The 17,894-nt window shown below is 40.5% G+C and overlaps 1 protein-coding gene across 1 annotated transcript in view; it reads right to left on the bottom strand.

Moving 5' to 3' along the window:
* Positions 1-8,832, bottom strand: part of paxip1 (PAX interacting (with transcription-activation domain) protein 1) — a 10,197-nt gene extending 1,365 nt beyond the window's left edge. The window contains exons 1-8 of the mRNA XM_031878672.1: positions 8,640-8,832; positions 6,754-6,888; positions 6,402-6,445; positions 6,101-6,164; positions 5,655-5,765; positions 5,459-5,534; positions 3,900-4,430; positions 1,538-1,650 (exon numbers count right to left, since the gene is read on the bottom strand). Of these exons, the coding sequence (XP_031734532.1) occupies positions 1,538-1,650; positions 3,900-4,430; positions 5,459-5,534; positions 5,655-5,765; positions 6,101-6,164; positions 6,402-6,445; positions 6,754-6,888; positions 8,640-8,720 (1,155 nt within the window). The 5' untranslated portion in view covers positions 8,721-8,832. The remainder of the gene's footprint in view (positions 1-1,537; positions 1,651-3,899; positions 4,431-5,458; positions 5,535-5,654; positions 5,766-6,100; positions 6,165-6,401; positions 6,446-6,753; positions 6,889-8,639) is intronic.
* Positions 8,833-17,894: the final 9,062 nt, after the last annotated feature.

The raw sequence follows: 17,894 nt of genomic DNA, 5'->3' as shown, positions 1-17,894 counted from the left end.
CACACACACACACACACACACACACACACACACACACACACACACACCGATTCCGGCTCAATACAGCCTTGATTTTAAGGATTTCGGAACTTCTTGTAGATAGTCGGGCTGAGGCGGCAGCCATTACCCAGCCACCCCACCACCACCGGTCCCAGCCCAAGTCCCTTCACGCTAGCAGCTCCAGGGAAGATGACACATTAGAGGGTGAATGAGTGTCATAGGACTGTTACCTAGTTTATTGTTAAAGGCCTGCACCCCTTCTCAACAGTGGAGTCAATGGGATTTAGGTAACAACTAATAAGTCAGTGTATATGGAGTTGTTTAATACATAAATACATACATACATACATAGTTATTATTAAGGGGAGCAGCTGTGTTGTAATAAGTTAGTGTTATAACGAGTGCTGGGCAAATTAACACGCTATTGTCGCGTTAACGGCGACAATTATTTTATCGCGCATTAACGCAGTTTTTTTTAAAATGCAATACACACCGTTGATGCAGCAAATCACCCAAACAAACAGTGGAGGAAGTCTTCAGACTACGTTGATGCAGCGTGTGGGAGAAGTAGAGATAAACTAAAGCAAGACAAGCTAACAGATGCTACAGAGAAGTGGAGACAAATTGCAAGTTAGTGTTGTGGAAGATGTCGGTCTGAGGAACGTTCTCAAGGTGCGTTCACGTTGCGTTTGGTGTGAACGCACCTTTAGGATCTCAACGAATGACGTCACGTATGAGCCTCAAGACACACCGTCACCAGAAGTACACACGGGTTGTATGAAAGGAGAGGACAACTAAAGTGACGGCGTTACAACGTGCAGCAGCTGCTGCTCTCACTGGAGACTACTGGACATCGCTGGGTCACCATCATCACCTCGGAGTTACAGCATTATATTGATGAACAGTAGAGCTGCATTCACATGCTCTGACTGTCATGAAGACACAAGACACACATTGTGTTCCTGTTGCACAGCAGTGGAACGTTTCACATACAGTCACACACTGAGCACAGATAGTGAAGAGATAGAACTGCTGCTGTGTGAAGGGAATACTGCTGCTAACAACAACCTGATGTGTTTAAAGTGTTTAAACCAAATGTTATTGCCCTGTTGTTCATATAGCAGTACTTTAAAATATAAGTGCGCAATACACTACTTTTGAATTCATTATTGAACTTTGCGCATTACAATGCGATTAATCGCGATTAAACATTGTAATCGTTGCCCAGCACTAGTTATAACTTATAACACTAACTTATTACAAAACAGAATAGCAGCTTCAAAATAACATATAAATTATTTTGAATAATAGTTTATGACAATAACAATAGTGAGTTATTTAAAGATTTCTGCAGTTGCTGTTGAAGAAAAACAATTTATTTACATATGAATAATAAAGCAATGTTGATTCTTTTTTGTCCTCACAAAATAATCCAAAGGAACCGATAAGAGTATGGATAAGATAAGAGCACTAGTACTGTAATCCCTACAGAGCACTGCTGTTCTAAACGTGTGGGGAGAAGCATTGGGTTTCTTACATGTGCTACATTGGCAGGTCGATTGGTTGGCGGCATGTCAGAGTTGTTGGTGATGTTGCGGAGGGTTCTAGCAGCCGGGCTCCACCCAGGGATGCCCTCTGGAGTGGATGCACCTGCAAATCAGAAAAAGGTGAAACCTTCATTAACAGGATACTGTGTTAGAAAAATGGAACAAAGTTCAGGAGAACAAGGACTGCTGTTGATCCACTTAACTTTCTGGGTGGGTGAGGAGGTGGAAGTGGACAAGTACAAGTACCTAGGAGTTTACCTTGACAACAGACTGAGGCTGGTAATATAAAAGGACGGAACAGACTCGACTTCCCGAGGAAACTCAGGTCCTTTAATGTCTGCAACAACATGTTGCAGATCACTTTTTGTAAGTAGAATCTTTTTTTGCTGCAATGTGCTTGAGCAGTGGCATCAGAGCTGAGGACCAGAAGGACCAGCTCTGTTCTGGTGGAGAAGAGGATGCTGCACAAACTGTTGTGCATCGTGGAAAATACATCACATCCTTTTAACCACCTCGTGAAACAGCGGAGGACTTTCATTAAGAGACCTATCCAGCTCTGCCTTGACAAGGACCGCCACAGGAGGCCTTTCTTGCCAGCTGCCATCTTCCAGTACAACCAGTCTCATCTGTGTCAGGACGGGGGCTCAGGGGGTGAAGCCAGTGTAGGAAATTTACATATTTTTAGGGGGCAATTTTTGCCCCCACTGACTGAAATCCAGGGGCATTTAAAAAGAAATTGGGTGCACTTTTTGAAACTTGTAAAATAACATTTAACCTTTGTTCAAAATAATAAATACTTAATTAGGCTTACAGTATATGAGCAATTGTCATCAAATGGCAATAATAAGACTATTAGGCAGTAGTCTACAGATTCAAAGTGTTTTCTTAGACTTTTTGAACAAAATTTCTTTGTTGTTGTTTATTGTTATTATTACATTTTTTAAACAACTATTAACAATTATTAAGTCAACGATGCCTTGATTACATATACATCAGTCATTGTATGGAATTATTGAGAAAAATATTTTTGTAGCACCTCAAATATTGTGATATTACCCATTTTTGTCCTGAACATCTGCATCAGTCATTGTGTGGAATTTTTGAGAAAAACATTTTTATAGCACCTCAAAAATTTAAAAAATGTGCCATTTGAAGGTACAAATTCAGTTCAGAGTTGTTGCTTAGTAAAATACCTTAATTGACTGTCAGTCAGGTATTATTCATTAGCAACCCTCAAATCAAAGAATAGAGACACTTTACGCACAATTTAGATGTATTTTCCCTTTAACTCATGAGATGCAGGCAGCATGCTTTATACTTTATGTGAATATAATTCATACTTTGTTGGCATCTTATTCTGAAAACCGGATGTTCGTCTGAAGAAACCGGATGTTGTCTCACGTTAATCTTTCCGCTAACTTTGCAAAGTCCTTCGCTCGCTCCCGATCTGTGCCGTTTGAATGAGTTTACCGTGAACGTCAGCATATAGGTGCACTAACATGTAAGTATCTGCTGAGTTGACCGCAGTCTCGCAGTCTCAGGTCTGATTAAGAAGCGCTCAATTTATTTATTTGTTGTCGATATTCATTAAAGCCTCTGAACACCCACACTGGAGTTTTCAGTTCTTCAGACTGATTAGACCTCTGCTTTGGTAGAAAGTTATAAGGTCATAGATTTTCATTTCCCAATATGAATGATATTGAAAACGAGATTACATGCGAACACATCATGATAACGGTATCATTTACCTTCGCCCAATAGTCATTTTCACTGAACAGAGCCTGAACGCATCGTAATGTAAGTGGACATAACCTTTGTTCGTTGTTCGGGTTGCATGTTGCATCACGTTACATTTTTTCCTCCTAAATCGCGATAATGACAAACGTTAACAGACGACAAAGTTTTGCATGCAGTGGACGTTAACTTAACCCAGCAAGTCTGAACAGTAACGGAACATGACGTAACTTAAACTTTAACGCCAATACACAATCCACTAACGTTAGTTGTAGGTGTAGACATCTTAACGCTGATTGGCCAAGACTCGACACGTCACATCAAAGATTTTTTATTGTGAAGATCACAACATCACATTTTCTCCTCATCTCACTCCAATCTGAGAAACGCTGGCTGGCCAGTTGCCTTGCCTGCCCCTCCCCCCCTAAAAAAAACGTGGATGATATATTTTGATTCAAAATATTTCAATGAAAAGCGACAGGTTTGCAGGTATGGACTCAGACTGAGACCGAGACTTGGACCTGTCAGGTGGTAGCTCCCACACTTTACCTTAGGCCTCATGGTGGTATAGAAGTGTATCTAGGAGGACCCGTTTCTGAACGTTCCTGACATACTGACCTTGCTGTGTTGTGTGACTGATGGCAGCAGCAGCAGCAGAGCGACCCTCTGCAGGCATGGCTCCTCCACTGCCAGGAACAGGAGGCACAGTGGCACACAGGTTAATCAGCCCACTGCCTGCGGATGAAACCGGGTCTTTGCTGCCGGGCGGCCCACCTCGCCGTTTGGCTGTGCCGGTCGGAATAGGGGGTGTCGGCGTGACGACTTCAGCCGGCGTCCAATTGAGGTTGGTGCCCTCCTTCTCTGTGGAGGAGTCGTCGTCTGAATCGTCGAACATGCGCTCGCTGCGGCGCTCAGGCTTGCGGGGAGAGGAAGGGGAGACAGAGTTCAGTTTTTTGGGTCCTGGCCTTCTGCGGGGGCTGGACTCCTCACCAGAGGAGCCGCCGCTGGACAGCCGGGATCGCCGGGGGCTGTAGCTTCCATCTGAATGAGAGTGCTGGTCATATGACTCTGCTTCGCTCTCCTCCTCTTCTTCAGGCTCCACATACGTGAGTCTGGGGTGATAGAGCACTTCATCTTTCCTGCTTTTGTCTGTAAAAGGTGGAAAGAGGGAATAAGTCACAGTTGTTTGTATCTGATCATAGAGAGCGCCATTCGCGTCGGCCACCATGGTTCTATGGTTTATGTGATTTCTTCGATAGTTAACCACATATCACATTAAACAGTGTTTCATCAGGCTTTTTTGAAAAAAACAGCGCCCCACCACCAATAACAGTTCAGGCAGAGAGTGGTACTGCAGCTAGGACGATGACGAGTCTTTCAAAACGACAACCCACAAAATGAAAATAAATTCAGTTCTATGAGAAGTTGATGAGAGAAAAGCTGCTGACATCAGGAAGACACCACAGTAACTGTAGAAAGAGCCGAGTTGTGCTGAAGTGGTGTTTGTTAAGAGAATGTCACTCTCACTGTCGGAAGACTGTCCATTCAACAGAAAAATAATACTTCAACATGCTTTTTTTGTCAATTATGTTTTTGTCAAATAGCTGCTTGGACGGACTCAGAAGAGATGGTAAATCTGATTTCGTCAGTATATATTTGGTCAGTAATTACAGCCGCGTTGTGGAATTGTGATATTTTAACGTGAAGAAAATAAAACAGATTACGGATTATTAAAAGAACATAATATATATTATATATATTGATGATTTATGAATTTATTAGTGGATTAAGAGCTATAATGATAAGCCAATAAATCTGCAAGAAATGTTTATGCAACAATTTCAATAACTGATTAATCTTTTTCAATATCTTTCAAGCAAAAGTGCCAAATATTCTCTGGTTGCAGCTTCTTCTGATTCAGAAGATTCCTTTTTTTCTCTTTTGGTCCAATAAAACAAGCTATCTGAACACATGGAGATTACAACAGGCATTTTTCACTATTCTCTAATTTATAACCACACAATACATCAATTAATGGAGACAATAATCTGCAGATTGGTCGTTACTTTTAGCCCAACTATAGAAACACATCCTCAAAACTCAGTCAGCACATCAGATAATAATCCAAAAGTAAAATGAATGCATGAATTCTTCAGCTACAGCAGCACTAACATTACCTTTAACACAATCTGTTATCCAGTCCGGGGTGACAATCCTGATGCCCAGGTGCTTCAGGGCACACTCAAACTTGGCCTGGAGGTAAAAAAATTAATAAAAGTTGAATTAGAAGTGCACATAATGATAAAGATTCTGAGCAATAACATGCGCAGTTGAACTTAAATGGTAAAGATCACACACGGAGCATGCACTTACCCCCTTTGGTTCCTTCACTACTAAGTGAGTGACCTTCTTGTTGAGGTTAAGTTGACATTCTCCTCCATAAAATGTTATGTAAGCCCACAAAGTGTTGAGATCGTCTGGAAGCTGTGTACAAACACACACACACACACACACACACACACACACACACACACACACACAATAATTAGCTGAAGATGCTGGACTAGTTTTTGTCTTTCACAAGTAAACAATACCAGCCCAGCCCAAGGACATACTTCCCAAAGTTAAGTAGAGGAGTAAAGCAACATGAGTGTTCTTCTTCTGTTTAGAAACAAGCCTCGTCTTGATTGCAGAATAATTAAACTAATCCCTCCATCTGCATATCTCTCAAATCCCATGATAAGTTCATGGAGAGAACAAATCACACACACACACACACACACACACACACACACACACACACACACTTACACACTTACCTTGGGAAGACAAGCTGTCACACCAAAGAATATCTGTCCTGATTCTGGGGAGAATCCTGTAACTCTGTGGAGTACATGGTTATGGAAAAACATCACGCTCTTATTGTGAAATTTTAATTAATTCCACAAATTCTATAATCTTTTTTTGTCAATGATTCCCTAAGAACATTTTTTTTGTTTTGTTTTACTTATGGAATTCTAAACATTAATATTCAGCTGTCATATTCAGTTATTGTTTTCTCAAAACGTCTTTAAATGACACCCATCTGATGCGTTTGTGGACTAGATGGTGGAAGGATACGGTAACAGGTCCCCACATCTGACTGAGAGGATCACCCAGGACGGCTGGAAAACATGAGGAGAAAAACATGTTAATGTGTGATTTCTACTTCTTTCTCTTAGTTACACTAGTTCAAAGTGGCTTTAACTCACTGCTACTATTTGACAGAGGTTAAACACCAACAATAAGGAAACTAACCAAGTGATCGTCTCCCACATGCTCTATCGTTATGCATTAAAGGAATACGTTGACATGTTGGAAAATATGCTCATCCGTCATCCCTCTGTTTACAGTCTTTATGCTGGGATAAGCTGACCGGCTGCAGAACCACTTTTAGCCCAAAACAAAAAGGAAGAAATGGTACAACTCTTACCTTGACAACAGGCAGGTCAAACACCTCTCTTGACTCGCCCACCTCGGGGTTGTCCCCGTCCTCTGCGATGATGTGAGTGGCCAAAGCATTGTAGGACACCTCCTTCCCTTTTCCTGCCTTCAGCAGCTGCACAACCTGGAACATCAGCCGAAGGTTCAGTCAAATTCTACTTCAGCCCAGACTAGCTGAGACAATGACGCAGACACTCTTCACAGTGTCAACTCTGGCCAAAGATCATACCATTCAAAATGTAGAGAGAGTAAGCACGGAAGTTCTCAAAAATACTTGAATCACTTCTGGGAGTTACTCTGATAGCAATGCAACACCACTAACATAGGAGCTGTCTGAGATGAAGCGACTGTACACAGTTCAGTTCATACGAATATTTGAAAATTAAGTCATTAGACAAGTTTTGGAGCATGATACTTATTATATTCAAAATGAGATTACAGCTAGAAATTCAGGATGTTTTCAAGTGCTGCTTCATACACAAAGACAGAGCTGTTGCTCCGTGTGGTCTTCATCTCCACAGCATTACGACATGCTGCTGGGACTGATAACCATGAAGCAAAGAAATCATTCACTGTCACAGAATCCCGACAGCATCTCTAGTTAGTAATGACTATGTTTTCTATCAAACTTTAATAGATTTCAAAGACTGCAGCATTTCAACGAACCATTTATCAAAGATCCTGTTCAAACCCTGATACTCCTATCAGATACATCTGCACTTTGTCCCTCATCTAACAGCTACTTGGTCACAGACCCACTGCTGCAAGTTTCACACATTTTGACATTCTTTCATTAAAGCTTTCTCAAACCCTGAATTTGTTTGTAAGGGTCTCATTTTAACAAGGCATCCATCGAAACCCATGCATGAGGCCTCAGCAAAAAGACATGAAAGAAGAGACATGCAGTGCCATCTTCGATCTAAAACAGTCAGTGTTAGGACCGAAATGTAAACAGGAAGAAAAAAAGAATTGTGCTTACATTACACAACCGGAAAATGATATGAATTATCAACATTTGAACCATAGTTCCCGAAGAATTCAAAATAAGATGTTGGCCAGACTGTTCAATAAGTTTACGTTTTAGGTGAAAAGTCTCTATGAACAACTACTATAATGTTATGATATCATGTCTTTATTTCACTTGAGCAATAAGCTCACAGGGTGGTGTATCTAACTAACATCAGCCCATACATCACTTTCGCTGTATATAAACACGGTGAGAAAGAGGTGCGACTGGGGTTCACTATTTGGCAGGAAGTACAGCTCCGTGCCACAGGTCCCCAGCACCAACGAGTGAAACAGCATTGACACATGCGCAGTAAGGGGCGCCCAATTGAGCAAGATGCTAATAGTCACAGGTTGATGCAGAATAACCCCGTGCATAATCCTGTGCACATAGGTATTTCGCTCCCCCAGAACAGCGCACTACTGTACTGAGGTTGTTCAGCTGTTATGATTTAGAAAAAGCAAGCTAACACAGGCCATCTTTATTACCAATTTAGCAAACCCCGTGACATAAAACGTTAAACCGCAAGCAATAAGCTAGCAGCTTACCATCTGTGCAACTACAAAACTCATAGCTAATGCTAAGGGACTGCATGAAAAGTGTAACCTTAGTGCTAGGTAAGTTAGCTTCTGCACATATTACTCACAGTGAAGTAGACTATCATGGATACAGCTTCACATGTTTGCAAGACATTATGTAGGGTTCGTCACAATACCTTAATGCTAGCCAAAGATGAAGCTCACTGTTTTCCATGTAGCATGTTAGCTAGGTAGTTAGCTTCTCCTGCAGCACTTCATTTAGATTGAATGGTGCTAGCAACTTAGCCTGCTACCAATTTAGCTACAAGAAGCTAACGTCCAGAGCCTCACCTTTTGGTCAATGTCCCCTACCACGTAGAATTTGACATCTTTGAAAAGTTCGTCGGAAACCTTATTTCCCTCTTCAGACATGATTGCCCATTAACGTCATAGGGTTACGTATTGAAAACTAAGGCAAAACCTGAAAGAGTAAAGAGTCTATGTCAGAGCAGCTGGTAGAGAGCGTACAGTAAACCGGAGACACTCTAGCGCCAAATCGCTGAGCGCGCCTTGGACTGCAACATTCCGAATACTGAGGGGGGTCTGTATTATGTTATCAGTCGTATATTCCTTTATTTTGTCTTTTATAACCCTACCATGCATTTTATTGTCTTATGTGTCTCTGCATGAAGTGGATTTTATCAGAAATACAATACAACCGACTTACAGGAACGGAAATGAATACATATATTTTCTAATGGATATGTAATCCCCCTGTCATATGAGAGTTGATGTTTTATCCAAACGTGTAACCTAGATTACCATGCCAATGAGACAGTGAGATGAGGAGGACATTTCATTATTCCGCGTCGTTTGTAAAAAACAAAACCAAAAAGCGACATTCATGGAGAGATCAACTCCGTTGTTGTATGTCAGTGTTTGGGAGCATGTCGTCGTAGACGGTGTTCATCTACCCATCTTTAATAATTTAGCAGAAAACGAAATAATTACAAGGACAAGAGAGAATCCCCAGACTTATCCGTTAAGGAATGAACTTATCGGGTATCATTAGTCTAGTTTGTTATTTGTTCGGTTTCATACGATGTGATTCGTTGTTGTTTCTCAGCCTCATGAACATGCACAATGTAGAAATGTAGCCTCACCATTGTTTTTATACACAACGTGATCATTCTCTGTTTTCCATAAACATCACCACCAGCAGCACATATCTGTCACAACCAGCCTGACAGCTTCTGCTTCTCTACTGAAGGATGTGTCATTCTGATTTATAAGATGTCATTTCTTCTTCAATTTGTTCCTGAAGTAGTTAATTACTTCATTCATTAGTAGGTGTCAAGCCATTTGTGAAGCCCCTACCAACAGGTAAGCCTGCGTGCAGGCACACACACACACTCACGCACACACACTCACACACACACACACAGACACAGACACATACACACACAGACACATACACACACAGACATGCACGCACATACACACACACAGACACACACAGACACGCACACACAGACACACAGACACGCACGCACACACACAGACACACACGCACAGACACACACACACACAGACACACACACACTGCACGGTGAATCGTAGATGCATCAGTGCTAAAGAACCTTGACAAGCTGCAGCCAATTGAGAGCAGTAATTGGAGGAGCCTTCTGACAGCTACATTACCGATGTAGATGGAGGCCTCTTGACCTTGTTGGTATGAAATGCAGACATTACATTAGACACACCACCTGTCATAATGCACCATGTTGCACCATTGGTCCTTATTTCAGTCGCCTCCCAGTCTGATCAAACTGAGACGCAGCTGTGGGAGCAGTCATTGGAAAAGCCATTTGACAGCTACATTAATGCTGAAGCTGGTCACCTGGTGACCGTATACCTATTCAATTTAGACATGTCTCTTTAGGATCTGACATGATGTAGCAGACTGATTAAGGAGCGCTCACCCATGTGGTGTTTTCTCTCACAGCTACAGGAGTTATATCTTTATAAGTGAATTGAATTTCTTTTTTTAATCTGATCACTTTATCTCTGTTCATGTAAATGAGGTGCGCTGACTTTAAGAAGAAATAAATCAGCGAGTATGTATGAATATGATCTTTTTAACCTCATCAGAGACTCTGACATAATCACAGACCATGAGCCTTTGTAACTTACTAACAGGCTACGAGTGTGTCTTTTAACTTGTCAAATAAACTGAATGATGTAATCCTAATTACAATGCAAGTCTTTGATAAGGTAATGTGTACTGACCGAATATGAAAAAAGTATCACAAAACAATAAGAGCGTATACAGAGGTGTTATTATGGATATGTACAATTTAACTTCTAATAAGAAGAGAAAGCATGTTTAAACAAGTGGAGAGATGATATGGATGGATTAGTTATAAACTAATCTTAGACATATAAAAACGCAATATTAGTATTATACAAAATATAAATACATACACATGCATGTGGGCCAATAACATCATGGAAACAGAATGGCAAGGCGCGGCCAAGGTCATATCTAAGATCTGCAGACCTTTGCACTTTTCCCTTTGGACACGAGTTGACCGTATGCAAAACACGATTGCCGGAAAGCTGAACCCTTTGGAGATCTGATGTTCTGGAAAGCATCTGTAAAAATGGACCTTGTTGGAGAACTAAACCAACCAACTGATAACTATAACTGATGCAAACCTCTAGGGAAATGGCTGTTAACAGAGTACCAATCAAAGAGGAACACCTGCTGATTGCTATACTATCTGTAAATAAAAATCAAAGACAGCAGGTGAAGAGCAAGCAAAGAAAAAACGTTGGAAAGGGCAAGTGTCTATAGTTACATTTGAAAATGAAGACCTCATATTGGAGAGTAAGAGCCGGCACTTGAATCTCTGCATCCACGTTAGGAAAGATAACATGGGCAAGAACACCAGAGAGAGAATAATCAAGATCTTCCAAGAATTACGCTGTGTAAAGAGTATGGTATTCTCTTCATAGAGGATCTGATTAATAGTCCAGCATTAATGTAACTTGACCTCACACTGCAACTGAAACGATTTTACTTGCATCACACCCCTAAATATATCCTCTTCGACATACAAAATGTATTCATGTATAATCCCAAAAGGGAAAATACTTAAATCCAGGAAATTCAAAATGGCCACCGTCTGCCGTCATATTTGATATTTGATTTCCAATCACAGATGGGCAGTGTCTTTGCAACTTGTATTTGTAATACAATTATTTTAAAGTATTCTGTAATTGGTTTGATAGGTAAGGGTAGAATGAGACCAGATCTGGGTAGAATAAAACTGGGTCTTGTACCACGAAGCAGGATTTGGGGTTATCAAGGTTACTTCAGGGTTAACTTTGGGTTTTTAGTTCCACGGTGGAGGTTCACTTCTTATTGGAATAAATCACCATGGTTACTTATGCTGAACACCTAAACTGCTCCAGAGCAGGTTATGTTGGAGATAAGAGATCAACTGGTATAAAAGTAGCAACTACTGACCAATCAAAGCTGGGTAAACAGACACATGTTGTCATGTTGACTCTGTGAATGTGTAAATGAACAGATTTATAATCAAGATAGGACCAGATCTGGGTAGAATAAGACTAGACCAATTATGTGATCATAATACATTCTCATTTCTGATATACTGTACGTCTAGGCCTTTCTTTTTTACCTCTTGAAAAAAATACAGCAAAGTCAAATCTAGCATGCAGTACGATGTAGGCTTGCAGCAAAATATAACGAGAAAGGCGTTTTGGTGGGATCATAATAGTTAGAGACTCTAGACTCTAGAGTCTACAAACACTACAAGTACATTTTCCTCTTTATTCCTTTAATATATATATTTTCCATCATATGTGTCAGTTATCATTCAATAGTTTGCTAGAGGTCTTCAAAACTATGGAGCTTTTGTTCTATCTTTATTCAAAATGTAGTGTTCCTACAATTAAAGAGCATAATTACTTGAGTTCACATTGAGATCTTGTAAGGCTTTCCCTCAGAACCCTGTCGTCCCACCTTGCTCTACTTCTGCTCAGACTGTATGCGTGCACACTGATATATTGTTGTTGCACAGATTGTGCTCCAGCTTCAGTCCTTGCCCTCACACTCAGGAATGATCTGCTCTAGGGTTTCTCCTCTGCTCTCTCATGCTTTTGTGCAATAATTCTGGCAAAATGACGCAACCAATAGAATGCCAGTTGTAGTGTTGAACAATGAAATGATCCCTGTCTCCTTGTGGGTGTGTTGGCTTTACTGGGGTCCCTGGTGGTTGTGCATTAAACTGGTTCATCATCAAGTTTGCGACAGTTTTCCTAAAGGTTTCTCTTTGTGCATAAACCTAACGTTTGTATTGTTGTCTAAACATAACTATATGAAGTTATTTGAAGCCCAACTAAGAGGTTCTGTTGCCTAAACATTACTTTTGTTTTGCAACTAAATTTTGTGTCCCTGTGCACAGAACCAATAGATTGGTTGCGTTTGGTGACTATTTCACTAACTGCCATGAGACTGTTTGTGTGTATATCACACACAGTGCACAATAATAATGATCACATGCTGAGTGTCCAGAACTCAGCAGCTGATTCTGAATGAAAGCTGATGAACAGGAAGAAATGTGTCAATAACAGTCAATGAATATTGAGACAGTAAGACAAAGTTGGTCTTCTATTTTCCAGATATCCTGCCCTATCAGGAGAAAATGTCTCATGTGACTACGTGTTAACTACTCTATGCAGCCATTTCCAGGTAGAAGAGTTGATGTATCTAAAGGACCAGTCTAGCATTGTTCTGCATTTGACCTATTGTAAACATATTAAAAGACCTACTCTGTCTGTGGCTCTCAGCTCCAAACACACTGGTTCCTCCTCAAGATGTCAGTCATTATAAACGCTTCATAAATACATAGTCTCAGTCTGGCGGATTGCTGCTCTAGTGAGTATTTGGGGCAGCAGGACGGTGTGGGATTGAGTCAAAATAAACTATACTATGTATAGTTTCTACACATGTCACCTAGTGCAACAGTGAGGCTCATTGTGATTTAATAGTTATGGGACAACAATGGAGCTCTATGGCACAGAGGAATATCAGGCTTTGAAACACAAAATACTGTAGGAACATTCACTGTTGGTTTGGTGCTGCGCATAGAATTGGTTGACAAGATGAATAATCCTCAGACAGACAGGAGTCAGAATTCTACAGATTCTAGAGGGCTTTGTCACTTGAACATAGGCAACTGTTGTTTCGGGGCATTTGCTTAAACAACTAATGCTGTCACCTTTCTTGAGAATCATGCTGCACAGAAAGATGGTTTGAACTCACTCACAGGCCTTTCAGATTGGAACATGTATGTTCTTCCCATCTGTGGATTATAATCTACTATTTACACCATAAGCCTTTTGATGAAGAACAAAATCCAAATGGAACCGGCTTCTTCTTCCACTACTTCCAGTTAGCAAATAACAAAATTGTGCATCTCCATGCCATCATCTGGTAAGGAGAGGAGTTTCAAAGTCAGGTTGGCTCGGCCTGTGTTGCTTTCATTCACCATTGTTTTCAAACCTGTCTCTTATGAGTCCCCCTGCTGTATTGAAATGCCATACAAATGGCCGGAGTTCCCCGTTCATGTAGCCAAATGTTGCTTAGATCCTTTTGCAATCCTAACTCAAGATTCACTGAATAGGGTTTTCTAGAGCTTTCAACCACATGACAGTCTTTATCAGCCGAGGAAGTCCCTGTCAATGAGATGGATCCAGATCAGTAGCTGTGGTGATTTCATCCATTACATACACCATCAGAATGAGCTTTATAGGCCACGGATGTGTACACATACAAGCAATGTGACTTTCGGTTTTAACTTGCTCTCCATGATCACAGTTACAAACCGCTGCAAGAACAATTTACAGGGAGATAACAGGGCTAAAGACATTGACAATAAGCAGAACAAAGAGAGGTACAAAATAAAAATACATCTGTTATGTATATGGGAAAAGTGTATGTAAAGAAAACAATGACCAACAACATAAAACATCTATATATAAGGCAATAATGTCTGTAAACTGTAAACAACTAGCACAGTGCAATACATATTGAACCGGTATTGTACGTTATATCGGTGGCGGGCCATGCATTTTATACCTGGGCCTTCACTGCTGTCCTGCAGCTGAACACACGTATTCGTATTAAACCGTTCGGTATGAGGCTTACGAACCGAACAATATGTTTGAATAATACTAGTACATTTGGAAAATGCAGAAGCTTAAATTGTGTGAAATATAATGTTTTCTGCGCTCACGTAGGAGACGGGCTGTGACCTCTGAACCCAGAACAAAAAAAACAAAACCAAAAACAGCTGAGGCACCGCACATGTTCGGGGAGGCTACGCTAAACTAGCTTAACGGGAAAACAACAGCAGCAACACGCATTCTGCTACACACTGGAGGGCCATTCAGATATTAGATGTAAAAGAACAAACTCAGTTGACTTACCGAATGCTGATCACTTAAAGACAAACTCCATCCTCCTTTCTTTGTTGACTAAGAGTTTAATCCCACAGTTAATTCCCAACTCACAAATCCGATTCTCCTCCTTCACCCATTGAGTGTTAAAAAAACAAAGCTAGGTAAAAAAATAATAATCTACACCATGCTAAACACAAAAAAAATATCTTTCAATTTGAACTCTTACTACTCCGACTAAGCCTCTGATGGCTACTTTAAGTTTCGCTTTACAATAGTCACGTGCTCGCCCACTGACCAATCACAGCACACGCTGCACCTCACTGCAGAGCTGCTCCTTAAAACTGAGCTGCCCGTTAATGCTGACGTACTTGTAGGCCAGCTAGCAGGCTCTGACACGTCAAAGAATACGCCCAACATGTCAAACTAAAGATCTGATTGGTTGAACACTATGACAATCAACAATATCGTCCCCATTCACTTAAACTGCACATGGATGCACAGGCCTGGGCCTCTGTTCTTACCTAGAGACACAGAGGTGAAATCTGATTGGATAAAAGCTCTACTTAAAACAAGCTATTTTTATAAATTATAATACATGTAGTGTATTTAAGAAAAATGATTAAATTATAAAATAGATATAACTTTGTTATTCTGTTTAGGCCAGCAGAGAAGGCCTTGCAGGCCCTGACGGCCCACCAGTGGTTTATATACATGTCTTTATACTGTATAACATGCAGAATTTATATTTGACAACACTGTTGTTATGTACATGTTAAAGCACAATGTGTGTGTTAAACTGTATCATTTATAATTTGTAGGTAAGTGAATGTTTTGGTGGACACTATGTGACTGATGTCAGTGCTCATCAGAGGGACGGCCTGTAGCAGGAAACTGGTCTGGTGTCTGGTTGTTTAGAGTAAAGTGTTCTGTAGCGCCTCCCAGAGGGGAGACGATGAAACAGGTTGTGACCAGAGTGCTCTGCAGTGATGCATTATGATATTTCTTATAGAAACAGGTAGTAAATACAATAATGTGTTGTAACATCAAGCCAGGAGAAACTGTCATGCATGATAGCAACATTTGCTCTTAATCCACAGCGAAGAAGCACATGAGCTACACTGTTCTCACTGTCATATTTCTTCAGATTACCTGCAGAAGTACCATGCGGAGAGCACCAAGGTTTGAGTTGCTTGAAGCAACATTTACACCATTGTGTTCATCAGAACTGAACAGAACAATCCAAATGATTCCAAATATTCCAAATGCTTACATTTTTATGCTTTTTTTTTTTTTGAGGGGACAAATTAATAATTTCAAGGGAACTAAATAGAGGGAACAAGAGATGTATATTGATCAGTGTAATAGTGTAGTGTGTAATAGTGTAGGACAATGAAGAATATATAAAAGACGAGCTGAACAGGGTAACCATGGCCAAACGAAGGAAAGATGAAGATGAAATCTCATAAAAATCCAAATTGTATCCGCCCACACTGTTTGATTGACAGATGATCAGTATGACGCAGCATGCAAAAGCATCACAGCAGGGAGAGATGTGGAGTTATAGGCCTTTGTTTAAATGAGACAGCTCCTGTTGTACAGATTCTTCTACCAGTACAGACGTCCGTACACAGTCTGTTCTCCGTCGACGAAATGTTGTCATCGGGCCATTATGGAGCAGCAGTACATTTTAATACCTCGGTGTTAATAGAAGAGAAACAGAGAATGACCTCCAAGAGCCAGAGCTGGAGAGAGAGAAGCCTGAGATTGTCTAATAGAAAAGCTCCCAAGGGTTTCACAGACAGTGGTGCTTACTGCCACCACATTCAATCAGCACCACCAGATTAAAGACACAAAGCAACACAGTTTTAATTAGGGCACTTAAAGTATGATATTCAGCTGGAATGATAATAGCTTTTGTCTGATGGTTGGTGTGAAGATGACAGAAGGAGAGAAGATAATGGAAAGTAAGAGGAGATGGTTGTGATACATCAGGCCAAGGTCACGTTCCTGCTGCGGTGACTCTCTTTTATAAATGTCATACACTACTGCCTTATACCAAATATTAATCAAATGTCTTTGTTAGAGTTTGTGTTGAAATGATTTCAGAAATTTGAAAAGGGCAATTTGATTTGCACTAAACCTTTGATCCTCCATCAACAGATATTACTTTAAAACACTTTATGTGCTTATTGGAACACTTTTGTTTGACAAACCACATCCTAAGGAAATCCATATCACATGTAAGAAATATCCCATCATTTTCAGATGTGTGTCACATGATGAAGGCAAATGTGCTTTTGGGACATTTCACACAACGACTCTGTGGATCCTAATACAATAAATACAATTCATAGGCAAAAGATCCTCTCAGAGGGGCTTTCAATGATTTCATTTGTTTTTACATGTTTATTGGCGTTGGATAAGATAAATATCCCCCAAAACAACTTTCAACAGGGAAAAGGAAGGAAGGTGAGGTAGAGCACTAGAGGAGGGAGCCCTCTCCCGGGCTGGGCAGGAGAGCAATGCATGCCATAAAGAATGAACAACATGATCATATTGTGAGTAGTAATAGCAGCAGTAGAACAATGATAGAAAAATGATGACCGCTAATAATAAGAATAAAATAAGTGCACACAAAAGAATAAACACAGTACAACACACAGCTGCATGTGTGCATGGTTATTGCGTAAACCCTAGGCCAGGTACATAACAAGTACAAACACACACACACATGAATATTCTACGTTGGGAATACTACTTGAATGTAGAGATACACTCAAACATCTCAGGTCTTCAGGCATCAGCTTCCACTTCATCAAACGCACATAACAGTGTTTCACTTTGTGTTCCTCGACTGTGATGTTGACTCCACTGTGCCATAAATATATGACACGGTGTTATGTAATGTACAACTTGTTGTTTTCAACTCACCCACTGCAGCTTCATTGTGTAATATATATGAACCCTCTGCAGCTTCATTGTGTAATACATATGAACCCTCTGCAGCTTCATTGTGTTATATATATGAACCCTCTGCAGCTTCATTGTGTTATATATATGAACCCTCTGCAGCTTCATTGTGTTATATATATGAACCCTCTGCAGCTTCATTGT

Source organism: Anarrhichthys ocellatus, unplaced genomic scaffold, assembly GCF_004355925.1.
Source record: "Anarrhichthys ocellatus isolate YVR2014 unplaced genomic scaffold, GSC_Weel_1.0 scaffold192, whole genome shotgun sequence".
In the NCBI taxonomy this organism is placed as follows: domain Eukaryota; kingdom Metazoa; phylum Chordata; class Actinopteri; order Perciformes; family Anarhichadidae; genus Anarrhichthys; species Anarrhichthys ocellatus.
Note: the sequence above shows the minus strand (reverse complement) of the source record. Positions and strands in the feature narration are given on the sequence as shown.